The following is a 27,512-nucleotide window of genomic DNA, read 5'->3' as shown; positions in this document are numbered from 1 at the left end:
GAGCAATGGCGGCGGGAGCGCGCGCGCTGCTCGCGCTCAACCAGCTCGTCCTTCCGTCCCGCAAAGCTTCCTCACACTGCCCCCGTCGGCCCCGTCACGCGCGGCAGCCCCGCGCCGGCCCGTCAGTCAGTCGCACACGCAAAGGCGGCTGCCCAGCCCACTGTCCCGCACAGGCCCAGCTGCAGCCGTGTCCTCAACCCTGCTCCCTAAGCACTACCCGCACAGCGGCCGGAAGAAGAGGTGAAGGTGCAGAGCGCCCCCAGGACCGCCGGCCAAACCCGGTTACCTGGGCGGGCTGCCCGGCGGAGGGAGCCAGCCAGGCCGGGCCGGGCCGCCTCACACCCGCGGCGGCAGCGGCGGCGGCGGCGGCGGCGGCGGCGGCGGCAGCGGAGGCGGGTCCTCTGCGCGCCCTCTCCGGGGCGGGGCGGGGGCGGAGCCGGCTGCTGATTGGCCGACGGTTTCTGACGGACAGAAGGCTTGTCCCGCCCCTCCCCTTCGGCCGCGCAGGGCTGGCCCGCAGGCCGCTCCTGCGACTGCCGAGACTCGTCCGCCCCGCCCCTGCGGCCAGTGTGGCTTTTGACAGTCCGGTCTTTTGGAGAAGCCCCCCAGTCCTGGGCGTCCCCTGTAGGGCCTTTAGACCCGTGGCCCCCAGTGGCCTAAACCTCTGCGCCCTCCACTCATCAGCCACTGCCCGCCCCACCTCGCGCTCTGCCTCCACGCGCCCTTGCAAACGCTCTCCGGAGCTTTGGTTATCCCAGACTAACTCCCCGCGTTTTCCTCCTTCCTTTCAGGTCGCTGCCTTTCAGCCCCAGAAATTTTTCTTCCTCTGGGCTGGGTCCTGAACCAGTTCCTAAGACGACCTGACCTTCTCCATGGCTTCACCCCCAGACCCAGGGCACCCATAGCGCCAAATCTGTATCTCCCAAGCATCCAACTGCCGGCTCCACGTCCCTCTTCAAACTGCTCTTTCTGCTGTCGTTACTTTCTCAGAACATGGCCCCAATTCTTCTAAGATGCTTGGGCCAAGACCTTTGGAGGTATCCTTGAGCCCTCAGTCGGCCTCCACCACCCAGCAATCTTGTAAGGCCTGTTTACCACGGAATATCTCCACTCCTCCCACAAACCCAACATCTGTCTTTTCTCATCCAGACTATTTACCCTCCTTGGTCTGGTCTGCGTCTATTCTTCATGCTTCAGTCTTTAAAAAGAAATTTAAATTGTGATCCCCTACCTTTGGCTTCAAACCCTCCATGACTTCCCATTGCATGTAAAATTCACACTCACCACTGTCCCAGCTGGTCCTGTGTGGTCTGGCCCCTTTCTTTCTCTCCCAGTTCATCTCTCCCCACCTCCTCTTCACTCTCCATTCTCCAGCCACAAGGCCTTTAAGTGGTTATTTGAATAATTCACACTCCATCTTCCGGAAACCATTTCCCTAGACTTGCCTCTGCAATGTGGACACCCCTGTCACAGACAAACTGAAGACACTTGTGGTCACAGTGGAGCCCATCTGACAGATGTTGAGTCAGGCAGAGCAGGACAACTTCAGAGGCGAGAGGCCCAGCAGAGCACCCAGCTGGTGCCAGAGAAAGATCCAGGCTTCTGGAATTTGTGAGTATATGTGTGCTCAGACAACCTACCCAGCTGAGTGGTGACTAGTGCCTGGGGCTGCCTCTGACTTTGTCTTGGTGCAGTGGTAACTTGTGTGGGTTTGTGTTTTAATTCCCTCAAGTGTGGCTCCTAAGAAGCTGAGAATCCAGCATGAAGTTGAGACTCTTACAGGCTTCTGCCACTTGAAGGGAGGTGTAGTGACTGAGATGGACTGCCACCTAGTGCCCACCCTTTAAAGTGGGAGGGAGGGCACTAAAGTTGACCTGGTACTCACCCGGCCTAGGTTTACACTTGTGGTTACACCTGATCCTCATAATCACCCTCTAATCAGGGATTATTGTCTCCAGTTTACTGATGAGGAAACTGAGATTCAGGTAAGTTCTACAACTTGCCCCAAGGCCACGTAAGAAACAAATGGGAATTTGAACCTAGGTCTGTCTGACTTAATACATTTTCTGCTTCACAAGGGAGCCTTAGTGGGTCCTGGTGGTCAGCAGTCAGTGGGCACAGAGGCTAGCTGGCCAGTCAGTACAGATGAGGGGAGGCTCTGGCCATGGTTGGTCCTGAGCACAGGGAACTTCACAGAACGTGAGTGCTCCTAGAGTATGGCTTGGGCTGACTTGGGCTTAAAGTAGTGTTCCCCCTGAGCTTCCATGTGCTGGGCCTTGGTGCCATGTGTTGGAAGAAAAAGAGAAATTCAGCACCAGCCTTCCAGGAATTCAGACATTAAACAGAGAAACGGTGTTATGTAGGGACAGTGGTGATGGCGGGTAGGGAGAAAGAGCACATAGGGTTAGGAGATAAAACACAAGGAACACGTACTTTAGATCTCTCTTGGTAGGAATGGAAGGCGTTGCTAGGACTCAGCATAGGCCTACAGGATGTGAGTAGATGGCCAGGTGAATTATTAGGGGTGGGTTGGAGGAAAGTACTTATCAGGTGGATGTAACATCATATATAAAGGCCCTGAGGCCAGAAAGAACTTAAAGAGTGTAGGAATAGAAAGAAGGCTTGAGTTTACTAAGTGAGGGGGAGCATGGGAGGTGATGAAGCCAGGAAGATAGGCAGAGACTGGATGGGGCCTCTCCCTGCTTATCTGATCTTGTCCATATGTCCAGGACGCTCCCTCCTAAGTACTCCTGCCCCCCTCCTCCTTGTACTGACCTGGGCAGCCTGAAGGCTGTGATATACTTTTAAAATCTGTTTCTCCATTTTCCAAGAGCTTCCCAACACAGACCATGCTTCCTTGCTTTTGCTTTTGCCTCCAGGGCCAGGCCCCCAGGGGCTCCAGAAATCTCTGTCTACAGGAGCTCAAGTTTTCAGCCTGCTGCCAGGCCCTTAATCAGAAAACAAGGCCCCATTTCCTCCTGGGACTTCTGAACCAGCATCCCAAGCCTCAGGTACCTCCCTCCACCCAAAGAGACTCAGGAAAAGCAGGGCATGCAGAGGGTGTGGTTGGTTTGGGCTTCCCCCAGCTCAGCATATATATGGGTACGTGGGTGTTACTGGCAAGGCATGCAGCTGTGTTGGCTTGGAGGGAGCAGCCCAGAACCCACACAAGGCACACGCCCTGACATCACCCAGGCTAGCCCTGCTTAGGCCTATTTGTGTCAGCACTCATGCTTCAACATGCCCAGGTCTCCACCATCCCTGTGCCTGGATTCTGGGTAAGAGTCCCGGGTTGATGCCCTTCTGGCCCTGTGGGCCTGATCTGATAGGTGTTTCTTTATCGAAACAATTAGAGCAGCGCTTGGCATATAGTAAGTCCTCTATAACTGCTTTACCCACATTGGCTCACTTATTGTAGCATTATGAGATAAGTACTCTTATTATCTCTAATTTACAGATGAAAAAACTGAGGCACAGAGAGATTAAGAGACATGTTTATGGACATAGAACTGAGAGGTGGCAGAGAGGGGATTCAAACCCAGGCATCCTGGCTGCAGAGTCAATGCTATGTTGCCTCTCATGTAGGTATGAACTATTTTGTTGTGTGTTCTCACCCTTTTCCTTAATACCCCTAACTGATGTGTTTTTTGTTTTTAGTTATAGATATTCCTTGACTTACAATGGGGTTACAGCCCAATGAAACCATCATAAGTTGAAAATACAGTAAGCCAAAAATGCATTTACTGTGCCTAACCTCCAGAACATCATAGTTTGGTCTAGCCTACCTTAAATGTGCTCAGAACACTTACACAGGCCCACAGTTGGGCAAAATCATCTAACACAAAGCCTGTCCTATACTAAAGTGTTGAATGGTTCCTGTAATTTACTGAATACTGTAGTGAAAGTGAAAAATAGAATGGTTGTGCAGGTGCAGAGTGGTTGTTGACCTTGATCACACAGCTGACTGGGAGTCGTAGCCACTGCCCAGCATCATGAGAGAGGAGCATACTGCGGATGGCTAGCCAGGAAAAGATCAAAATCCAAAATACGGTTTCTATTGAATGTATATCGCTTTTGCACCATCATTAAGATGAAAAATTGTTAAGTCAGACTGTCATAAATCAGGGACCATCTATAGTTGGTTAAATGATGTCACAGATTAGGTTCTTTGGAAGCGGACTCTGGGGCAGAGATTAGTGTGCAGAATGTTTGTTAGGGAGTGCTCTTGAGACCAACACTGTGGAAAGGAGAGAAGGAAACAGGACAGGGCACAGGGAGAAGTTCAGCTGTGATGCAGGCCTGATGACAGCCGCAGCCAACCTCCAGGGAGCTGTTTTGTCTGGTGCTGGCTTGAAATGGCTGGGCCTTCATAGCCCCACTTCAGTCAGCCCTGGGAAGAGCACAGCCTCAGTCACATGGCTCTCTGCAGCTGAGGTGATCTTTGAGAGCTGAGAGATCCTCCAGCAGTTGGGGCAACAAGTGCTTCCCTGAAGGAGAATCTGAGTGGCACATCACTATGCCTACCTCAAATGTATTCCTTTCCAGTACTTTAAAAAAGTTTAGAGTATTTAAAACAAAGGACAAAAATATTGCACTGTAGCAATGGAATGTGCCATTAGAAGCAGGAATATAATATGGTTAGTATGGGTTAACATGACTGCTGTTACTGAGAATTGAATGTGGCTGAGCTTCCTGGTAGGCAAAGCAAAAACTTTTTATTCTGGTAACATTCCCTGACGGAGAAAAATTTTCTTGGGGTTAAATTCTAAAAGAAGTTTCTTGGGGTGCCTGGGTGGCTCAGTTGGTGAAGTCCAATTTTGGCTCAGGTCATGATCTCATGATTCATGGGTTCCAGCCCCACATTGGTCTCTGTGCTGACAGCTCAGAGCCTGGAGCCTGCTTCAGATTCTGTGTGTCCCTCTCTCTGCCCCTTGCCTGCTCGCTCTCTCTCTCTCTCTCTCTCTCCCTCTCTCAAAAATAAACATTAAAAAAAAATTATGAAAGAAGTTTCTCAATTGGACACTTGACTGATATAGTGTAGAATGTTCCCAGCAGATCGATAGCAAATGCTGATGCAGTTTTCATTTGTTCCTTGTAATGACTTTGCATGAATATAGAAGATATAATATACCTTCTATAGCTCAGTGAAGCCCTTCCACAATTGAGAGTAGGCAGAGTTATAGACTTGCAATCTTGTTTCCTCAAATAAAACTTTATCCTTTTTCTTTAAAATTTTTGCTTGGTAGTTTCTCATGTTAGGTGTCTGATCAGCCCATCTCTGACTCTGTAACCTGTACCTCAGTATATAGCTGGTACTCCATATTCACCTCAATGCACCCTGAGCTCCACCCCACAACTGCTTTTCAGGCTCTTGACCTCTGGCCCCAATATCCATCTATGGCTCCAACTTAGTCATTGGATCTCACACTTCTTAGGTTATGTTCTTCTGCTTCCCTCTGTACCTGGGATGGACTCCCAGCCCCAAGAGCCTCCTGTTTTCTATCACTCCAGGTAAAACCAGGCCTACCCAAGACTTGGCTTTCACTGCAGATTCTGCTTCCCCTTCGCTGAAGGGCTCCTGAAGTAGGTCCCAGATGTTGAGGCAGGAGAGCCAGGCTCCAAATATGGATTTTTCAGAGAGGTGGCAGGGAAACCATAATTGCTTCTCTGAAGAGAAGGGGAGGGCCCTTGCCAGCCATGGCCCAGGCTGACCTCTGTTTTTCCACTTTCTCTTCCTTTCTTTAACAGACACTCCTGACGCTCCTCTATAGCAGTAAGACAGCAGAGATGAATCAGACCAAGTTCTTACTCTAGTTGTGGGTAAAGAAATGCCAACAGACATTTGTCAATAGATGACAATTCAGTGTGGTGAGGGCCCTTGGAGCACTGAGAAGGGACACTTGTTGGTGGGTGTGGGGGTAGAGCAAAGTGAGAGATAACATATATGCCTGAAGATATGGCAGCTCCAAATATAAGGCGATCAACTTGTTTATGCAATAAGGACACTCCAGATATTTTGTGTTTTTTTGCAGCTAAAATATAAACCTTCTTAGAGATGCATGATTCAAATGCCCAATATAACAGTTTAAGAAAGAGGAGGGGGAGGAGCAGGAAGGAAGAGAGTCCTAAGCAGGCTCTGCACTATCAGTGTGGAGCTTGACATGGGGTTTGAACTCATATACTGCGAGATCATGACCTCAGTTGAAATCAAGTTGGACAATTAACCTACTGAGCCACCCAGGCGCCCCTGTGTGTGTGTGTGTGTGTGTGTGTGTATATATATATATATACACACACACATACATATATATATATATGTGTGTGTATATATACATATATGTATGTATATATATGTGTGTGTGTGTATATACACACACATAGTATTTTAAATCATGTATTATTTAAAATAGTATATTGATGTATGAATATTGATTTTTCCCACTCTTGCCTGTCCAGTAATAAATTTATGTTCAAACTCTTTTTTTTAAGTGTAAAGTTTGGTGAGATTTGACGAACGGATGCCCTCCTGTAACCTCCACCTAATCAAGATATGGAACATTTCCATCACACTGAAGTTTCTTGGTTCCTCTTTGTAGTCCATCTCCGCTGCCCCCATCTGGCAGTCACTAACCTACTTTCCATCACTAGAGTAGTGGTGCCCATTCTGGAATTTCACATACTTGGAATCAAGGAGTATGTACCCTTGGTCTCTGTTCAGCATGTTTTCGAGACTCATTCATGTTGTTGCAGAGAGAGTACTTTTCGGGTCAGTATGTTATGCTATTACTAGAAATTTCAATCTGAGCATCATTATCTTTCATATATAACATTAAAACAGGTTTCATTTCTCCCAGGGGTATATATTACTGCATAACTACTTAACTTTTATGGAAAATTTCAAATGGATCTAAGTGTAGACAGGACAGTATAGTGAGCTTCCTTGTGCCTATCAGCCACCTTCAATTATGAACTGATGGCCACTCTTGTTTCATGTCAAACTCCACCCACTAACCAACCCCTTCCATATTGACACAAATCTTAATTCTGTTACATGTATTTCAGTGGTTTTCTGAAACTGTTTCAAAAAAATATATATATGATCTCTACCAAACCTAAAAAAAAAAATCAATACCGTATTGCTATTAAAGTGACCTTTGAGAGGCTTGTTTATACATAATACTTGGGATTGTGAGAAATAATTACTAAGTCTGTGGTAAATTTCTTTGCCTCTTTGTTTACTGATTTTGTCAGGGGACTACTTGTAATCGTCCAAAACTAGCTTGACTGAGGTCATTTCAGGGTAATGTGTTTTCTCCAAAAAGCGCTTTTTGGTTCAAAACAAGTTGAGAGCATCCCATTGTATGAGGGATTCTGTAAAGACCAAAATGTAGTAAGTAAACTCTTTTCTCAGAATACATGTTTTTTTTTTTTTTTAAGTTTTCTGAGGGGGAACTACCTATGTTTGGTGTATTTAGGAGGGGATTTCAGTTGGTAATTTACCAGGTGTGGAGGTGAGAGAAAGGAGTGAAGGATGGTGGCTCCACTAGACTCTGGTTGAGGGGGCAGAGTGGATGGAGGTGCCTTTCGGTGAGATGTGAAACAGCCCAGTGGCCGTGTAGTTGGTACTGAGCCGAGTTCCAGAAATTGGTAGATCTAATAGCCTGGGGACCTGGCCCGCAGCTCCACCATGGGTCTGGAGCTCAGGAAAGGGGTCTAGGCTGGAGACAGAGGTCTGGGAGTCATCACCCTCACATGCAAATGAAATTGGCCAGGCCAAGGAGACAGTCACAGCAGCCAGGCCTGGGGGGGAGGGGGGCAGGAGGGGGGGTGGTAACCAAGATGCAGCAGACTGGCCGAGACTGGAGTAAAACCAGGAGAGGGTGCCATTGTGGAAGCCCAAGAGAAGTGCTTGGAGAGGGGAGTGGGCACGTATTGTACAATTCCATTTATGTGTGTGATGTCCAGAAAAAGACAAAGGTATAGCGCAAGTAGATTTAGTGGAGGCTGGAGGTGGGAGTGGGGATTAACTCTTAAATGGGCACGAGGGATCTTACTGGAGGAGAATATGCTACAACTGACTTATGGTGACAGCCATAACCTTCAGTAGGTAAAAATGTTACACTTGAAACAGGTGGATGTTTATGGTATGTAAAATATATTTCAGTAGGGCTACTAAATCAAAGAATGGTCGCATGCCCAGTGCCACAAAAAGCTTAAGATACACGGTACAAGCCCATCTATCGGTCAGTCACTTGTTGGCGGTTGTGGTCGGAATGGAGGGAGGAATTGGGGGCAAGGTGGGACAGAAGCTGGTTACAGTGGGTGGGGAATGATCCGGTGGTGTGGATGACTGGCTCCAGGCACTCATATGTGAAATGGAGAGAGAGATGGTGAGGGAGAGGGAGATGGCTGGGAGCCGGGAGCTTCCTTTTTTCTTTCAAACGTGACATAAGTCCAGGGTGGATTTGATGGATGGAGGAGCTGCTGAGCAGCAAGCAAGCACCCAGATACCTGGCTTGCGTTCCGCTTTGCCTACAGCTGGACTTGAGCATTCCAGAGTACCCTGACAGGAGGGGCTTTTTCGGACCTTACACATCAGGCCTCTGCTCCTGGACAAGGCCAGAAGTGTGAGGAGGGAACCAAATCTACTGGAGGAATAAGTGAGGCGAATTCTCTCCTGACTCCAGGCTCAAGTATTTCTCAGGGCCTTTCACATCTGGCCCTCACCTACCTGTCCAGCCTCTTCCCTCATCCCCACTGGACAGGTCAGTTTCCCATACTCTGGTTTGCTCTCCCAGGCCTGCCACCACTGAGGGAGCCCTTCACAATCGTTCTTGACCAGGATTTAGTTGCCATGCACCTGCCCTCAGAAGACCTGTAGGAAGATCCCTGCTGGGAAAGGTAGGCACGAGTTGCTGCTGCCCATGAGTAAAATCATGCCTGTGAGGCCTCCTGTCCCTAAACCCTAGTTATGGACTAAGATTTGTCCCCTGGTTGTGGCAGGTCCTGCTCCAGTCCCAAACCTTGGGCCCACGTTCTCATCACTCACCCCCAAGCCATAAAGTACAGTGTACTGATCAGGTGTTGTAAGAGCCTCTGTTGCCATTTCTTATGTTCAATGCTTTAGCTACCTCTACACCACACGATTAAAAAAAATACGTGGTTGTAATCTGCTCCAAAGCACTGATGGTATATAACCTCCTTTATTCTTGGGGTGAATGCTACCTCCCTCACTGACCGATGAAATGCAGGCTGCCAAGGAGGACCTCCAGGGTTCTCTGCAGTGGGCCAACACCAGCCCAGCACCCAGCCCCAGGGAGCTGAGAGACCATCCAGGAGATGGCTCTCCTCCCAGAATATACCTGTGCATGCTAGCAAGCTAGAGGGCCCAGGGCTAAGTGGCCAATTCTGACCACTGATCTTCCTGCTCCATTTGGCCAGGAAAGCTCTCTCTTCACCCTAAATTCCAGACTTAACAGTAACCTAGTATAAAGAAAGGAACAATTTTTTAGGGACCCTACAAATGTGGATACAGGAGCCCTGGGGAGTGGCCACAGACCACGCTTTTTCAATTAACCAATCAACACGAGGAGAAGCCTACAGCTGGGCCTCTGGGATCCAGTGTCCTAACTGGCTTAGGACCCTTAATTCCTGCCATCCTGACTGTAAGCTTACCCAGACAAGCTCCCTACTGCTTCTGGCCAATATGCTCAGAAAACCTGTCTCCCAAATACATTCACTTTATCTTGCTCAATAAACAATACCTACCCTGGGCTCCAAATTCAGTTCTTGCACCCTCCCTTACTTCCTGGGCCCACTTTTATCTTAGGATATGGACTTTGGCTCCCCTCTGACCCACACCCAAGGCAGCAAGACAGGTGCAGCCCCTTCCAGGCCCCACCCAACCCCTGGGGAGGGAGCCGCCAGTGCCGAGCTGAGCAATGAGAGCACATCCCACACAGAGCTGAGCCCTGCCCTCTCGCACCAACGCCCCCCAACCCCAACTTTGCCCCAGTCAGGTCGGGAACCTTGTGTAACAAAGAGGCAGACACTAGGTTTCCGTTAAGTTGTAGGAATTTATTTTAAATAACCTACAGTTGATTAAAAGGGAATTCATGATAAAAATAGAAGATACTTGAGGAAAGATGTGGGAAATGGACTCTGCACACACGCTAAACTAACAATGCTTCTAAAACTAATGATTATAGCAAAAAATGTCTTCACATTAAAATTCTGCTTTTTATGGTTTTTTTTTTCCATTTTTTACACAATTACAAAAGAAAAAATAAAAGCCCTAAATTCTTGATTATTTTTCCTTTTTTTGGACCAAATACTCATTTTCCTCTAAATTATTGACTTGTGGAACTTTTTACACAATAAAATCTTTCAAGTGAAAGATTGGGTTTAAAATGAAAAAGATGGATATCTGAAGGGTACAGAGAATGCTCAGAACAAAGAATGATGGGAAAATGGTTTCAGTCACTGATTATTTCATTATCCTTAGACTCACTCACCCCCTCATCCCTCCCCAACCCCAATCTACACGATCTTTAAGATCAAGAAAAAGGTTTAAATATTTTAAAATAATTAAAAAGAAATAAAAATTCACATTTAAAAAGGAACACTCAAGTCAGGAAATATTTTCCCATCATGCTTTTCTGTGAACAGGTGTCTGAACCAAAACACTGCCGATGTCACGACTGCTTCAAGTTTAATGAAAATTGATTCCCATGACAATAGATAGTGACAATTCTCACTAACAGGTGCGCTGGGTTTTTGTTCTACTTAATTTTAAATTCCTGAAATGGGGGAGGGGGGAGGGCGTTTAGGAATTCATTTCTATTAAAATATAGAAGTTATTGCAAAACCCTAACTGTAAAAACGCACCAATATAATCGGACTTCGTATACAGTAGCTAAGAGAATCCAAATGCTTCAGTGAAACAGTGAATTTGCCTGGCAGAACTCTGACAAATTCCCATCCACTTGCTCTCTTGAAAATAAAAACAAAATTCAAAACAAATCATACAGCTAGAATTTTGATATCTGAAATATTTTTAAATAAGTTGTCCATAGGACAACTGGCTCAGCTCTCCCTTATAATATCTCCAGGTTTATCTTTTCGCAAAGATGTTCGTTTGTTAAGACTCGCCGCCTCTCTCCCTCAGCTGTGAGGGTAAGCAAGGCTCACAGTTTATCCACCTTCCCCAAACCACACTGTTCCTTTTCACAGAACCCTGCCCGCCCCTCGAGACTGGCTAGAACTCGTAGTCCTCATCAGCCATGTCGATGGCCCACGCAAACTTCTCCCGCTGGGTTTTGTTGTAAATTTTCTCGATTGGGACCCCCCACTTCTTGCACCTGTACACAAAGGAGAAAAAGGGGGATTAGTGTCTCAGGGAGCGACAGCCCAGACTCAGGGCAGGGACCTGAATATGCTTGCTTCGTGTCCATCTGCTGAGAATGAATTTTAAGAACATGCCAAACATATTCTAACAGTATCATGTGCTCGTGACCTCTAAGGTAGATGCTACTACAGATGTACTAATGAAAAAAACCTAATGCAGGGAGTTGAGTAATTTGCTTACCTTGTCATGCAGCTAGTGAGATGGAGCTAAAAAGTGAACCCAAGCTGTCTGGCTCTGGTGTCCATGCTCTCAACCACAATGCATACTGCCCCTCAATCTAACTCAACCTCTAGCACCCAACAGGGCAAAAGAGCAAAAAGGGTACAAGAGCCGGGTGGAACCCCTGACCCATAGGAGCAGGTCAGGCTCAGAAAAATGAACATTAATTAATAAGCATCTTGCAAAATATAAATAAATAAAACTCACTTATTTTGGATGTCATTTTATGACTGTGTGGGGTTAAAAGGGGACACAAGCAATAGAGAATTTATCTTTGTTATAAGCTCCCTCTAACTCTTTCTGTACATTGCTCAGATCTGCAGTCTTTTTTTTTCTGCTTGTTCCTTTCTTCCTTTACTTGTAAAAAAAATTTATCGAAAAGTTTTGTTCAAGTGTAGATAGATGGGCTCCTTTTAGATTTTTCCTTTAATAAGGGCCAAGAGTTTCTATTCTTGTCCTAAAGTTCCATAGGGGTAGAGGCTGCAACTGCCTTTTAAAAACAGACAAAAACACACTCCAAGGCAGTATAACAACATTACTGACCATTTAGGGTCACTGAAGATGTTCTAGTGCAGTTGCAGTGTGCATAGTAGAAAGGCAAGGATTTCCCAAAGGACTTCCAAGTATGAGGTGAAGGGATGGCATGGGAAGGCCAACAGTGCTCTTGAACCCTCCACTACATTCTCAAGCCAGCAGCAGGAACCCAAGAAGGGCCCAAAGATTACTTACCAAGCTACTGTAATCCTTGGGTCCAGATAATTGAGTTTGGAGGTTCCCAAAGCAATTTGTTTATTTTCTTCTCGGTCTGTGGCCTGAACTTCGAGTTTCATTAACTGCTCCTCCAGTCTTTGCACAGCCTTCTTCTTTGACTCTACCACCCTGGAAAAATGGAAGTCATCAAGAACCAGGCCTAGCTTCTGGACAAAAACACTGCAACCCCACCCGGCCATGCAGGGGCAGCAAAAGCAGGAAAACCCTAAATACATCGAGATTTCCAAAAGATACAACTCAGAAACTCTAGAAAAGCTGGGGCCCCTGGGCCTCTGATATTACCCCTGCTTTTCTCTCAACCAGTCCCCAGCTCTGCATAACAACCAGGTACATACTTCTTGGTCTTTGCATCCTTTAGGACCTTGGCATCAGCCTTAGCACTTTTCAAGTCTCTCCGGGCATCTGCTAGTTGTTCCTTCTTGGCATCAATCTAGGTGGGGAAGAACAGTAAGGTTTAAAAATAAAATCAGCCCGGAGAGAAAAGAGCTCCATCAGACATGAAACCTAGAAGCTGTCTCCACCAGGCAGGCTGCCTATGTCAGTGGCATGCCACATAAACCTGCTCCCTCTCCTAGGGTGGCTTCATGAAGGCACAGATTAGATGCACAGTGACTGCTGAATGCAAATGCTATTTCGTCATTTATGTTCTTCAGTGCCCCTTCAAGAAAGCAGTGATCCTTCTATAGGCAGTGACCCAGGGCCTGTCCCCTTAATGCAAAAGCTCAGGTTACAGAACCTGCCAGGACTGGGAATGTGGGTGCCAATCTTTCGATCACGTAACACTTTAGTTTTAGACACCTGGGAGGAGGGCTACAGACGAAAACTGTTTACTAAATGGGTCCTGTGTCAGGTTATAGCATTCCTTCTACAAGTACTGCAGGAGATAACTCTTTATGAAGCTGAGACAGGATCCTTGCATCTACTGAACCCAGCTCATTCCTCAGATTCTGCCAGCACTCTGGGAAGGAGCTGCCAGCTTCTCAGGAAAAAAGGATGCACTGGAGAGAATACCCAAGGGAACCCAGGAAGCTAAACAGCTCAGCCAGTCGGCTGAAACCTATATATGGCACAGCCTGGCTTTGGCCTTCTGTATTTTAAATGAAAGGGAGCGGAGACTGGAAGGAAATTAAAGCAGTTATATCACTCAAAAACAGAGGTCTGAAAACATTTTTAGCTATGGAGCTCTTTTTTCCAAATAAAATCTCATGGAATCCCAGTTTATAAAGGATGAAACAAGCAATTCCAGCCTTTCTTGCTTATAGAACCCTTGGAGGGCCTCTGGAAAACCTAAGTTCTTAGTTCCTGCTTAAGGACAGCAGCAGGCAACACCAGGAAACTAGAGCCCAAAACAGGGAGCTCATGCTGCTGGGGGCAGAACCTCAGATGTGCTATTACCTTTCCTAACCTACAAGGTCAAGGAAACCTCTGCAGAGTAAATAAATACTTGCCTGATTCAACAGTCTGGGCTGTTGCTCTCAGCCTAGAATTGTCTGTTAAATATACACATATAGCCCAAGTTTGGAAACAGAGGCCACCATTGTGAGAGAATCATTAAATGTATTTTACTATGAATGGCTTACTTCCAACATCCATGTTGTCCAAAGTCAAGCTAAAGGAACTGATTCTATACACAAAAGCATCAGACACCACTAGCTAGATTCTTCTTGGGCTAGAAATTTAACAGACCACAATCTTTTAACCATTTCCGTGGATGCTATATTGGCAGGCTGTTTCAAATTCTCTCAAAGCATCAAAGACTCCATTGATTCACTTGGCAAACAGGGGCGTGTGTTTGCTTTGTGGGCACACAGGAGAGGGTTCCTGGGCTTGGAGGGCTCGTCTGGCAGGCGGCCCTGGGCTGCCCAAACAGTGGTTCCAGAGTAAGATCAACAAAATACCTCCTCATGCTCCAGGGGGATGGGTAGCTTGAATTGGGTAAACAGCACCTGAATATTCATGCTTTTATTTCTGGCTTGGAATAACAACATGGGGAGAGTAGATGATTCCACATGACCACCATTTAACAGAGTGGCAGCGAACAGGAGCTGCTAGGATGGGTGGCCTATAGGGTTCTTTGCCTGCCAACCATACATTCTAAGGGTTTGAGAGGTCTAGGGGTATATATTCATTTACTGTGCATATGTGCATCCCTCTAGCAAAACCAGATGGCACCTGTAGCATGAACTGTAGGTTGTGGGTATCTTTTGACCCAGACATACTACTACTGGGTATTTATCTTTTTTTTTTTAAATTTTTTTTTTTTCAACGTTTTTTATTTATTTTTGGGACAGGGAGAGACAGAGCATGAACGGGGGAGGGGCAGAGAGAGAGGGAGACACAGAATCGGAAACAGGCTCCAGGCTCCGAGCCATCAGCCCAGAGCCTGACGCGGGGCTCGAACTCACGGACCGCGAGATCGTGACCTGGCTGAAGTCGGACGCTTAACCGACTGCGCCACCCAGGCGCCCCACTAGGTATTTATCTTGAAGAAATTTCAACAGGAGGAAAATATATGGACCTGAAAATGTGTATGGAGCCTCACTTTATAGCAGTCATTTTTAGTTTTTATTTTAAATTTATTTATTTAAGAGAGAGAGAGAAAGACAACAAGCAGGGGAGGAGCAGAGATAAGAGAGAGACAGAGGATCCAAAGTGGGCTCTGTGCCGACATCAGAGAGCCCAGTGTGGGGCTCAAGCTCCCGAACCATGAGATCATAACCTGAGCCAAAGTTGGACACTTAGTCAACTGAGCCACCCAGGCACCCCTATAACAAGTCATGTTTAAACTCCACCTGTCCTAGTACAGAATTCTGTAAATGTGGATGGAAAAGAATTACATCTGTAATTTCACTAACCTCTGTTTGAAATTCATCATTTCGTCCTCAATTATGAATGTGGGCAACAAACCATAGTAGTATCAGTAGTACCTATGATATATTCGCCACCAATATAATACAGATATTTCCGGATCATTAAAATTGTTGCAGAAATCTTAAGTATTGTTTACGTATTCTTTACTACCCTTGAAATTTAGTGATTATTAGACCCACCTTCAGATCTTACTTAATAAGTTAATAAGGAAGCACATCACAGACTTTAAAATATACTTGGTAAGTGTATTTCAGGATAATTGGTCCTTTGTGACAACCCTATGTGTCTGTTCTAGAGTGAAATACCTGCCAGTTCTCACTGAGAGTTAGTACGTTGGAATGGATTAGTTACGTAGCCATCGCTAACACAGAAACGCTCACCACCGAAGTGTTTAGTGCCTTGTGGCTTGAAAGCGCAGTATCAGACAGAGTCAGAAGGAAGAAAAGCACATGGAAGAGGAATAGCATCTACTTGTTTGCATGTCTCTCTCCCTCTAGGGCAGCAACTCTGGCACACAGCCAGAATTCAACAGATGTTTGATGATGAGCTACATAAAAATATGAGTCATGTGGAATGTGTAAAAATAAAAGTAGTTGTGCTAGGATTAGGGGGAAATAAAATATCATTGTTCATCATCTTTTTAATTTGAAGCAATCTAATTTAGAAACAGTTGTATTTCCGGACTGTGGCAAGGAATGGTGAAGACCATCTTTATATCCATTATTCTCATGTATAATGAGGACAATAATATTTCAAAAGAGGGTACACATCACACTCAGCTTTTCAAAACAGGAAAAGTGGCCAGTGCAGGAGTTCTGTTCACAGAATACAGACTTTATACAAAAAAAAAAAAAAAAAAAAAATTTAATGTTTATTTTTGAGAGAGAGCAGGTGAGTGTGCACACGCACATGAGCCTAGCAGGGGAAGGGCAGAGAGGGGGGAGACACAGAATCTGAAGCAGGCTACAAGCTCTGAGCTGTCAGCACAGAGCCCGACACAGGACTCAAACCCACGAACTGCAAGATCATGACCTGAGCCGAAGTTGGAAACAGACTTTCTGAACAATGAGTACCTGATACTCAGTTATCTTCATCAGGGGTAACTCCTATCATATTTCCATTTGTTGATCTTTAGCATGGATGTATCTTCCAGAACAGACCTAGAACTGGCCTTCTCATATCCCAGCCCAGAAGGCCTCTTATTTGCAGATCATCTATCCACAGCAGATGTGGCTCCCTTCATTTTGCAACCACACCATCCAGATCCATATTACCTTAGATTGCAAGTTCATCATGGACTTCTCAAAAGTTTTGGGTGGTGCCCTCTGATGGTTACAAAGAATTGCAACAGCTCGGTTGGCACGGTTGTAAGACAGGATCTTTGCTGGGATGTTCTCATCAGCTGTGAAGAAAGAAACATGACAATAAAAGAGTTTGTATATCTGAGGAGAATACACCACATGGCTTCCCCAGCACTTCCTCATGATTCTGCCAGCCCTCATCTCACGAAGATGATCAAGTTCTCCTGAGACACAAGGTCAAAACTGAGTCAAGTCATCAGCTTGTCTGAAAGGCCACCCCCTGTCCCCCAATGTAGTCTGAAGAAAATGTAGAACTGGAACAGAAAAGGTCTCTAGAGGAGGACAAGACCAAAGGATCACAAACTTTATGTTTTAAAGTCATAAGTCGGTATCTGTTTTACAAAGAAAAATTAAAAGTGTCATTGGAGGAATATTTTACTTATGTCACATGGCATACTTTGTCCCACCCCAATATACTGACCCTCAAAATACCCTCTTTGGATTTTCTGGCTTTTATATTCTAAAGCCATTTGACATAGAGGACAGAGGAAATTTAGCAGTGGCTGGGCTCTAGAAAAAGAAGTTTGTGGATGTTGGTCATACCTCCTGCACCTAGTTTTTAGGAGAATACTATCAACTCTTAAGGGGGTAAAAATGGCAGAAACTTCAGGGGAAGGATGTGCTCTCCTTTTACAAAATAACAATGACAACTTTGTTCTCTCCAATTTAACCAAACATTATCGCACTTTCATCCTATTACCTTTATTAACATACATATAAAATATAAAATGCAGGCATTTCAGAACAAATAAAAGCTCCTGTCAGCATTCCATGAAAATAAATCTTGAAGTTGGGGTAGGAAAGGTGAAATAGCACTGACCTTCTGTTTATACAACTAAGCCTCAGCTCTCTATTAGAGATACGGAAGGAAAAGTTTCCAGTCACAAAGTTAGAGAGAAAAAGCAAAACCGATCCAGGACTTAAGCTAGCTGAGCAAGGGCAATGGACGTACAAATAAGGGTACAGGCCTGTTTGGCCAAACAATACTTACGGGCTGTGAGTTCTTTCAACTGTTGCTGTAGCGTGATGGAGGCATTATATGTACGGAACACCTTGGCTGTCAAGCCCTCCATGAGATCCTGAAGATGCTTATTCAGAATACCAGTCTGGAGGAGACAAGGCAGAGTATATTGGGATTTAGGTAAAAGCCCTACCACTCTGCCCCTTCTGGCAAGCAAGCCCTAGGACATTTATGCCAGTGCAATCTCAACTCTGCCAAGTTTACTGCCTTGCCAGTGAGAAGTTAGAAAAAAAAAGAAAATTCCAAATTACAGGCTTGCATGATACCTCCCTATGAAGTACTTTAATCTTAAGCAGGCCAATAAAACAAATGTGTCCTTCCCTATTAAGACCTTCCATGATAAACTATCAGGGAGAGGGCTTTGGTCTCCAGCAGAGGTGGCTGGGCAGCCAGCAAGAGAAGACTCTGTTAAGAGCCAGAAGGGGATAAAAGGCAAGGTTTGTCTACCTGTCTCAGGACTTTGGTTGTGAATTCACTATGTGCCTGAGGGAGGAAGTGTGTCTAGAATAGGATGGCACAGGACAGACTAAAGGGAGAGTCCAAGCCACCCCTGGGCAAACCTCTCCTTTAGGAGCTCGAGTGGCTCTGGCTGGGCCCCTCCTTCAACCCACTGCACTTTGTCCACTCACATTGAGTCTATCAAAAAGATCATCCTCAGGCTGTTTGTTCTCCATAAATAGCTGTAAGTTCTTAAAAACCTAAAAGAAATAGAAGAACCTATTATTTGAAAAGCCTTTACTTTGGAAATAATTGCAAACGTACAAAAACTTGGAAAACAAGGACAAGGAACACTGACATCCTTTACCAGATTCACCCATTATTACCATTTTACACATCATTTGCCATTCACATAGTACACACGTCTGCCCCATTTCTATGTGTGTGTATATACATGTTCATTGTTTGTTCTGAACCATTTATGGGTACTTGTATTATAGTCCTTTACCCTTAAATACCTCAAGGTATTTCCAAGAATTTTCTAAGGATAGAGATACTGCCTTACATATGCACAGTACTCATCAACTTTATAAATCTGCATGAGGACATACTTTAGCCGTCCAGTTTGGTCAGCTGACCTAGTGATGTCCTCTACCTCCCCAGTATGGAACCCAATCTAAGGTAAGGTATTATATTTGGCATGTCTCTTTAGCCTCATTTAATACGGACCACTGCCACAGCCAGCAAAGCCCCGTTACCTGATTAGACATCAGGCTGTTCAAGGACTGGATTATGGGGGCCCTGCAGCACCATCTTCAGCTGTGGGCTCAGAGGTTTGAGGATAACAGGCTACTGCTTTGCTCAGTCAGGAGTTGCGGAGAGGCTGAGCAAAGCTACAAAAGTGCCAAATGTACAACATGACCAGGGGATACTAAAACATGGTTGAATCATTACAACATGGTGAGTTAAATCTTATGCTGAAATTTGTCACAAGGGCCCACTCTCTACAGCATGCTCTATTGAATACTACTACAGGATGTGGCCCCCTAATCCCAGGAAGGTAGCATGGAGCAGAGGAGGTGAGGGACAGGGACTAAAAGGAGGTACACAGGACAACCAACAACACCTCTCCCCTCTCTTTCAAATCATTTTCTTCTAGTGCTGAGCAAAATGCAGAGCATACAAAAAGCACTCAATAACTGTTGAATGACTGAATGGAAGAAAGAAAAAACAGGCAAGGGAGCACAGGCCACAGGAACTTACTCGTTTCTCAACAGGTACTTTGTTATAATATCTGATTGAATCTTTCCCAAGGAAGTCAAACTCTACCACGTATTCCTGACCATCCAACTCTGGGTGCAGATTGATATGCTCCACACGAAGTGAACAGCAACCCACGGTGTCTGCTGTTTCTCCTTCTTCCTTCTCATTGCCTGCTCTCAGAGCAAGCTGTCCAGGGAGGAAGGAAAAATGAGAACAAATGAAAATACTTCAATCTCATAGGATCTACAAGAAACCCAAATAAGTCTCCCAATTCTCTTTGGGACAGAGCATCAGTCTGCAAGGCCTGGGAATTCTGGATTCTACACCAGTGCTTCTTCTTCAAATAAAATGAAGTACAGAGAATCAAAATAGTATGATCCTGTCTCAGAAAACCAAGCTTCTCTTTATTCTGTTCTCTCAAATGGGGATGGAGGAAAGAATTTTTCTTTCTTTCTTTCTTTCTTTCTTTCTTTCTTTCTTTCTTTTTCTTTCTTTCTTTCTTTCTTTCTTTCTTTCTTTCTTTCTTTCTTTCTTTCTTTCTTTCTTTCTTTCTTTTTTTTTCTCTTTCTCTCTCTTTCCTTCCTTTCTTTCTTCCTTCCTTTCCTTTTCTTTCTTTCTCTTTCTTTCTTTTTCTTTTCTTTCTCTTTCTTTCCTTTCTCCCTCCCTCCCTCCCTTCCTGTTCCTTCCTTCCTTTCTTTTTTTTTTTTAACAAAGCAGGGGCGCCTGGGTGGCTCAGTCTGTTAAGTATCCAACTTCGGCTCAAGTTATAATCTCATAGTTCGTGGGTTCAAGCCCTGAGTCAGGCTCTGTGCTAACAGCTCAGAGCCTGGAGCCTGCTTCGGATTCCATGTCTCCCTCTCTGCTCCTCCCCTGCTTGTGTTCTCTCTCAAAAATAAACAAATATTTAAAAAAGAAAAGAAAAGAAAAAGAGTGGCTCTCTCAAGCATTTTTTTTTACTTAAAGAGATATATTTCAGTTTATAAAAAAGCAGTAATAATAAAACAAAGCAGCAAACAAAGCAGCATTCCTATTCTGGGCAATCAGACTCAACATGCGAGTCTCTTAATTTTGCTTATTTTTTAGATAACTCAGAATTTGAGCTAATCAGCACTAAAATCTTCTAAAAGGTACTGACAAACTGACCTCCCTCACGGTCTTTCAGGGGTGCCTGGGTGGCTCGGATGGTTAAAGTGTCAGACTCTTGGGTTTCAGATAAGGTCATGATCTCATGGTTCATGAGTTCGAGCCCCATGTCGGGCTCTGCACTGACAGTGCAGAACCTATTTGGGATTCTCTCTCTCTCTCAAAATAAACAAACTTAACAAAAAAAATTTTTTTAAAACACAGTCTTTCAAACTGTAGTTGTGATACATTAGTGGTTTAACCAGTTTTAAGGGTTATAACCACCCTTTTTAAAAACAAGAAACAGAATTTAAAATGTCAGAATTCACTCCTTGTAGAAAGCTAAACATTGTTTTGTGCAACTTTTGTTTCAGTTATACACAAACACCTATATATATATATATATGTATACATATATGTATGTATATGTATATATCTGTGTGTTGGGTCTGTGATGTAAAATAAAATTTTTTGGTAGCTTATAGTCAAAAAGAATTTGAAAACGTCACAGTATTTCTGGCAGATTCAGATAGCAGTAGACTCTGAACGTCTCTCTCTCCACCTCTACCTTCCTTACTCAACCAGAGGTTGGTGCTTCTCTAATACTTAGCACAGGGCCTGGAGGAGTAAACAGGCTCCACATCTTTGATAAGCTGAACATGTTAAGCAATGTGACAGGACGATGCTCACCTTGTCGATGAAGTACAGGGCTACAGCTCTCTGCCGAACTTTCATCTCTTTGGACTTCCAGTCTTCTCGATACTGGTTCCGGATCTTGTCCACACACTTCTTAAGCCGCCGAGCGGTCTCATATTTCTGCCAATCTTTCTCACCCTGCAGAGACCCAACCCCAAAGGTGGATTGCTTAGGAATGGTGGAGTAAAAACAGACTTTGAACACCCAAGTTCAGAGCTCTGAACCAAAGAAAAGAAGTCTGAGCTTAAGCTAGGTAGAAAAAGAGTACTGAAGAGAAACCATAAAGCATTTAACCTGATGAGAACTCATGCTGTCCTGTTTCACTGTCAAGTACACACACGGCTGCTTTCTAATTGCTAAATTGTTTATGTTCTTGGGAAAAGCCCACATGGCACATCCCCAAAACGGACTTCTGTCAACACAAAGGGTATAAACATCCCCATTCCCACATCAGCATCATGGCTCTCTCTGCTCCTGAATCTGTGAGCCAATAGCAGTTTTCTGCTAAGACCGAATTTCATTACATTCAAGACAACCATGCACAATTTGATGGAAGTGTCAAGGAAATAGAGCCAAAGATTACAACTTGTAATTACTAAGGAACACAATGACTTCCAGGAACAGCTGTAATTATTCACCATTTTCTAACTTCTGCTTTTTTTTTCAATATATGAAATTTATTGTCAAATTGGTTTCCATACAACACCCAGTGCTCATCCCAAAAGGTGCCCTCCTCAATACCCATCACCCACCCTCCCCTCCCTCCCACCCCCATCAACCCTAACTTCTGCTTTTAAAAGTATTCTTGATTAGATTGAGGAAAGCAATGTTACTAGGAAGACTTTTTTTTTTTTTTAACATTAGAGCTTTTGATATAAGATTTTAAGATGGATTTTAAAACCAATGAAATGTTTTTGAAAGAGAGTGAAAAGAGGTCTCTACCCAACAGTGACAGGAGATTAGTCCTGCTGCCACGCTGAAAGGAAATTCACAAGCAAGGGCTGATACTAATGTCAAGTGAGAAAGGTAAGCAAGGGGGAAAAAAAAAATCCAAGGACTCCCAAGAGAGTCAGGGAGTATTCTAAGGTCTAAAACAGATTATATGACATGAATACAGGGATGGAATTCAAGAACCCAAGAATCTCTGCAATTAATTCCCCCACCTACGAGAGAGAGGGACATCGTGATTTTTACCCACATATGCCTAGTTCCCGCCTATGCCATGGGACACATGGTCCTTGAAGTGTTCAGAACTGTGGTCAAAGTAACTAGCCTTCTGAGCATGCAGGGAAGTTGGCTAAGTGAAAGCAAGAAAGATCTACTTCTAGCTCCACCAGCGCCCCGAACTGCAAGCTCACCCGGCTGCACTAAGGGTTCATCACTCTGCCACAAACGTATGTGGCCAAGTTGTTGGTAAGTGAACTACTTGTTGTGGGTGGGTGATTTAGCAGTTGTTGATACAATACAGAAGAAATATAAAAGCTCTACTTCCTGACAATGGCAAGCTGAAAATTTCTCACTGGTTTTTCCAAGTATGTACTAACATTTAACAGGGTGAAGAAAAGGTATGATACAGCTGTCCTCATATACAAGTAATCCATTTCCATGACAATCATGTGAGAGAGACACACACGCACAATCTTCAACACCACAGCCTCCCGCTCAGGAGTGGGCTCTTGGCCATCACTCTAATGCATGCAGGCCTACTAAAGCCTAACTCCAAGTCTTCAAAGTCCTGTAGGGTCACATTTGCGCAATTCCTTAGTTATGCCACTGAAACAAGGTTTAGAAAAACCCAACAAATAAGCTATTCACAGAGAATACCACAAGACCACTTTTCCTCACAGGTTGGCTCGGTTCCTGACCCAAGGATCCAGGATTCTCTCAAGTAAGGACATAAGAGGCGGGGTGGAGGGGCAGAAGCCACCTTGTCTGGGTCTGGGGGAAGGAAAGCTAGCCTCCAGGAAGTATGCTTACCCCTGCCGTCAGCTTCCTTGAACGGAATCCAGACAGTAAAATGCACTCGAACAGGCTTTCTCAGACTACTCCCAGAAAAAAAAAATCCATTTAGGTCTTCCAGACAGGGTCCTCCTCAAAACCATCGCAGTGAAACAAGGTATCCACCACAGGGGAACTGCCTTTAACCCCCTCCCATCTTTCCCTACCCAGTCAACCCTCTGTATGGATGAGAATCTAATTTGATTACTTATAAGTGACATTCTTTGAGAGACTGTTTTTAACTAGTGGGCTCACCATATTTTCTGGTTCTAATATAACTGCTTACTCATTAAGCATACTGGATAGGGGCACCTGGATGGCTCAGTTGGTTTAAGTGTCTCTTGATCTCGGCTCAGGTCATGATCTCACGCTCATGGAATTGAGCCCCACATCGGGTTCTGTGCTGACCGTGTGAGCCTGCTTGGGATTCTCTCTCCCCCTCTCTCTTTGCCCTTTCCCCACTGGCACACTTGCTTTCTCTCTCAAAAATAAATAAACTTAAAAAAAAAAAAAGTCTAAAAAAATATACATATATACTAGGTAAATGTGGTCAGGATCTGAATTCAGGATACAAAGTGGGAAATGAGCTAAATCCTGTTCTCCAATCCTCTCTCAGAGATTTGTATTGGGGAGCAATGACATTTGCCAATATTCTTAAGTGGCTCTTCTTCTTTATTTGTTGGAAGATTTTTTAATTTTTTAAGGAATCTCGACACCCAACTTTGGGCTGGAACTTACACCCCTGAGATCAAGAGTCACACACTCCACCGACTGAGCCAGTCAGGAGGCCCATAAGTGGCTCTTCTCACTTAGCTGGTGATGCACCAAAAGAGGAATGACTAGCATTCTGAATTCCAAACATCTAACATTTAAACAAAAGATACAACAAACTGGCCTCATGCATTTAATACCACGTTTAAAGATAAAATCCAACCAACTTTTCATATATGCTCATTTTTAGATGTTTGCCTTATTACTGATATGTAGAGGTCGTTATATATATTCAAATTGTTTCCCACATACAAGTAGTGCATTTTAGTCCACTATTTCCTATTCATCTTTCATTCTGAATAAATCTAAAAGAGATTTTATGTTATACAATTTTAAGTGTACCATTTAATCCGTTTTGACAATTCATAACCCCTGTAACCTACATCTCATCAAGACAGAGAATATTCTCTATCATTTGAGAAAGTTTCCTCGTGCCCCTTCCCAGTTAATCACCAACTAAGCAAGCACTATTCCTTTAATCTGACTTGTATCATCATAGCTTGGTTTTGCCTAACTTAGAATATTGTTAAGAATGGAATGCTACAGGGGTACCTGGGTGGCTCAGTCGGTTAAGCGTCTGACTCTTGATTTGGGCTCAGGTCATGGTCTCACAGTTTGTGGGTTCGAGCCCCATGTAGGGCTCTATGCTGACAGCGTGGAACCTGCTTGGGATATTCTTTCTTTCTCTCTCTACCCCCCCCCCCCCCCCCGCCGCTTTCTGCTAACTCATGCTCATGCATGCGCTCTCAAAATGAATAAAATAAACTTGAAAAAAAAAAAGGAATAATACAGTATAGGTTCTTGTGTCTGGGCTTCCCAATACGTTTTTAAGATTCATCCATGTTGTTGCATTTATCAGTAGCTTGCTCCTTTTAATTGCTGGTATATAGATACAATCCAGGACTATCCCTAATGTGTTTGATGAGACCATGTGTTTATTTTGTTGATGGACCCCCCTAGGATGTTTCCATTTTGAGACTTGTACGAATACAGCGCTGCTATAAACATTCTTGTACAACTCTTTTTGTGGACATAGGTTTTCAATTTCATTTAGGGCAAAAATACCTAGAACTGAAACTGAGATCTCATTGTGGTTTAAATCTCCTAGTAATTAGTGATGTTGAGAACTCTTTCATGTGCTTATTTATTGGCCATACCTCTATCTTGTTAAGCATCTGTTCAAATCTTTTGCTTTTTATGGGAATGTTTGTCTTTTTTATTGAGTTATAGGAATTCTTTGTATATTCTCGATACAAGTTTTTTGTCAGATATACATGCTGCCAATATCTTCTCCCAGCCTGTAACATATATTTAATTAACCTTGTCCTTTGTTGAACATAAGTTTTTAATTGTAGTTATTTTTTTTTTACATTCACTTATTTTTGAGAGACAGAGAGAGACAGAGTACAAGTGGGGTAGGGGCAGAGAGAGAAGGAGACACAGAATCCGAAGCAGGCTCCAGGCTCTGAGCTGTCCGCACAGAGCCCGACACGGGGCTCGAACTCACAAACCATGAGATCAGAACCTGAACCGAAGTCAGATGCTTAACTGACTGAGCCACCCAAGTGCCCCAATTTTAATTTTTTTAATGTCAATTTTTGAGAGAGGAGGGAGAGAGAGAGAGAGAGAGCGAGTGCGAGCGAGCAGGGGAGACGCAGAGAGAGAGGGAAACACAGAATCTGAAACAGGATCTAGGCTCTGAGCTGTCAGCACAGAGCCCAATATGGGGCTCGAACTCACGAGCTGTGAGATCATGACTTGAGCCGAAGTCGGATGCCCAACCGAGATACCCAGGCGCCCCTACAAGTTTTTAGTTTTAATGAACTTTATCAATTGTTTCTTTTATCATTAGTGCTTATTGTGTCCTAGGAAATCTACAACAAGGTCATGTAGATGTTCTATCACGATATCATCTACAAGTTCTAGTGTTTTATTCCTTCTACTTTAGAATTCAGAATTTTATTTAAAAGATTCAGAATATAACTTTTTAAAAAATAAGCGTTATGTCTTATTTTCCTTTTCTAATAAAACTCACCAAAATCAGAGCTTCCCAAGACTAAAAAGTTTTATAAGGACATTTTCCTTCAATCCAGCTCTTTAATCCCCAGATGGTTACATTCAAAAGTTTGTAGGTATATACATCTTTGAAACCCCCCAAAATTATAAGCTCTAAAGATAGAAAAGTGTATTTCTCCCTAAGAATATTTTATTAGGATTGAATGCAATGTAATGTCAACACGGTTTCTAAAGTTTGCTGTACTTAATTTAAAGAAAAAATGACAAATTTTGTTCATAAAGTTAAGACCGGTTGAAGAACTTCACTTTTACTAAGGGCTACTTTACAGGTAATGAGACTTGATCATGTTTCCAACCTTGGCAGTGGGCTGGACTTAGCAAGTCCTTTTAACTCCGGGATCTATGGTTTATCCAGGATCAGAGAGCTTTGTAGAAACCACTGGTTCCAGGGGCGCCTGGGTGGCGCAGTCGGTTAAGCGTCCGACTTCAGCCAGGTCACGATCTCACGGTCCGTGAGTTCGAGCCCCGCGTCAGGCCCTGGGCCGATGGCTCGGAGCCTGGAGCCTGCTTCCGATTCTGTGTCTCCCTCTCTCTCTGCCCCTCCCCCGTTCATGCTCTGTCTCTCTCTGTCCCAAAAATAAATAAAAAACGTTGAAAAAAAAAAAAAAAAAAAAAAAAAAAAAAAAAAAAAAAGAAACCACTGGTTCCAGAAGGCTGACTGTCATTTTCCTGCTATTTCAGATTCTATGGGCACCAAAGTACAGAGTGGAAGAGGAAGGGAATGGAAACACGTGCAACAAGATGTCTATATAATGAAAATCCTGGAAGGTAAAGCAGAACTAACCAAGATGAGCACAGAAAGATGCGAATGAGCTCAGGACAGTCTTTACCTGAAACACACATTCCTGCGGCTCTCAAAAGTCCTATTGTTTCCACGGCTTGTGAGGCTGTTTGTAGTATAAACCTGACTCTGACTGCAAGTAGGCCAAAGTTTCCGGAAAGGGAGACATTAAAAAGATACACTTCAGCTGTGTTTTTTTTTTTTTTTTTTTTTAACCCTTGACTGCCCAACTTTAAAAAATCGCCAAAAGTCTTAGGGTGTCTGGGTGGCTCAGCTGGTTAAAGCATCAGGCTCAGGTCATGATCTCACAGTTTGTGGGATCTACTGCGCTGGGCTCTGGGCTGACAAGTGCAGAGCCTGCATGGGACTCTCTCTCGCCTTCTCTCTCTGCCCCTCCCCTGTGTGTGTTCTTTCTCTCAAAGTAAGTAAATAAATATTAAGAAATAAAAATAAAATTGTCAAAAATCTCTAAGTCATGTCATGCTTGAGCTAAATTTCTTAATGGAACAGAGATGGGGTAGAACAGAACAGTAACATAACACAGGGGAAGTGAATAAGTAAAATAAAGACAAGCCAAAGCATCTCGGAATAGAAAAGTCTCTGGAGGCCGAGCAGAAAGGTATATAACAAAGCCCCATCACGGTAGCCTCCCATGTTTTGGATCTAAAGTCCCTGATGAAGTACAACCATCAATTACCACTCAACACACTTCTACAA

The 27,512-nt window shown here is 44.2% G+C and overlaps 2 protein-coding genes and 2 long non-coding RNA genes across 7 annotated transcripts in view; 2 read left to right on the top strand and 2 right to left on the bottom strand.

The window, feature by feature from the left end:
- PLCG1 (phospholipase C gamma 1) overlaps positions 1 to 379 on the bottom strand; it is a 37,288-nt gene extending 36,909 nt beyond the window's left edge. For both annotated transcript variants that reach the window (XM_058685614.1, XM_058685615.1), the window contains exon 1: positions 287 to 379. The gene's annotated coding sequence lies outside the window, so the exon portion shown is untranslated. The remainder of the gene's footprint in view (positions 1 to 286) is intronic.
- A 122-nt stretch (positions 380 to 501) lies between these two features.
- Positions 502 to 9,097, top strand: LOC131485767 (uncharacterized). 3 transcript variants are annotated; one of them, XR_009249004.1, is made up of 5 exons: positions 502 to 1,080; positions 1,440 to 1,611; positions 2,880 to 3,011; positions 3,458 to 3,585; positions 8,799 to 9,097. It is a non-coding gene; the product is annotated as an uncharacterized LOC131485767 (long non-coding RNA). The 3 variants fall into 3 exon arrangements; XR_009249003.1 differs by lacking the exon at positions 8,799 to 9,097 and adding an exon at positions 6,490 to 7,504 and having other exon boundaries at positions 503 to 1,611; XR_009249002.1 differs by having other exon boundaries at positions 504 to 1,611.
- Positions 9,098 to 10,056: 959 nt separating this feature from the next.
- TOP1 (DNA topoisomerase I) overlaps positions 10,057 to 27,512 on the bottom strand; it is a 97,957-nt gene continuing 80,501 nt past the window's right edge. The window contains exons 14-21 of the mRNA XM_058685604.1: positions 21,164 to 21,307; positions 19,352 to 19,537; positions 18,280 to 18,348; positions 17,621 to 17,735; positions 16,543 to 16,670; positions 12,733 to 12,827; positions 12,356 to 12,505; positions 10,057 to 11,360 (exon numbers count right to left, since the gene is read on the bottom strand). Coding sequence (XP_058541587.1) covers positions 11,258 to 11,360; positions 12,356 to 12,505; positions 12,733 to 12,827; positions 16,543 to 16,670; positions 17,621 to 17,735; positions 18,280 to 18,348; positions 19,352 to 19,537; positions 21,164 to 21,307 — 990 coding nt within the window. The 3' untranslated portion in view covers positions 10,057 to 11,257. The remainder of the gene's footprint in view (positions 11,361 to 12,355; positions 12,506 to 12,732; positions 12,828 to 16,542; positions 16,671 to 17,620; positions 17,736 to 18,279; positions 18,349 to 19,351; positions 19,538 to 21,163; positions 21,308 to 27,512) is intronic.
- LOC131485768 (uncharacterized) lies at positions 14,471 to 14,984 on the top strand. The gene is made up of 2 exons (XR_009249005.1): positions 14,471 to 14,625; positions 14,872 to 14,984. It is a non-coding gene; the product is annotated as an uncharacterized LOC131485768 (long non-coding RNA).

Source organism: Neofelis nebulosa, chromosome 9, assembly GCF_028018385.1.
Source record: "Neofelis nebulosa isolate mNeoNeb1 chromosome 9, mNeoNeb1.pri, whole genome shotgun sequence".
NCBI classification, from domain to species: domain Eukaryota; kingdom Metazoa; phylum Chordata; class Mammalia; order Carnivora; family Felidae; genus Neofelis; species Neofelis nebulosa.
This window is presented reverse-complemented; position numbering and strand designations above follow the sequence as displayed.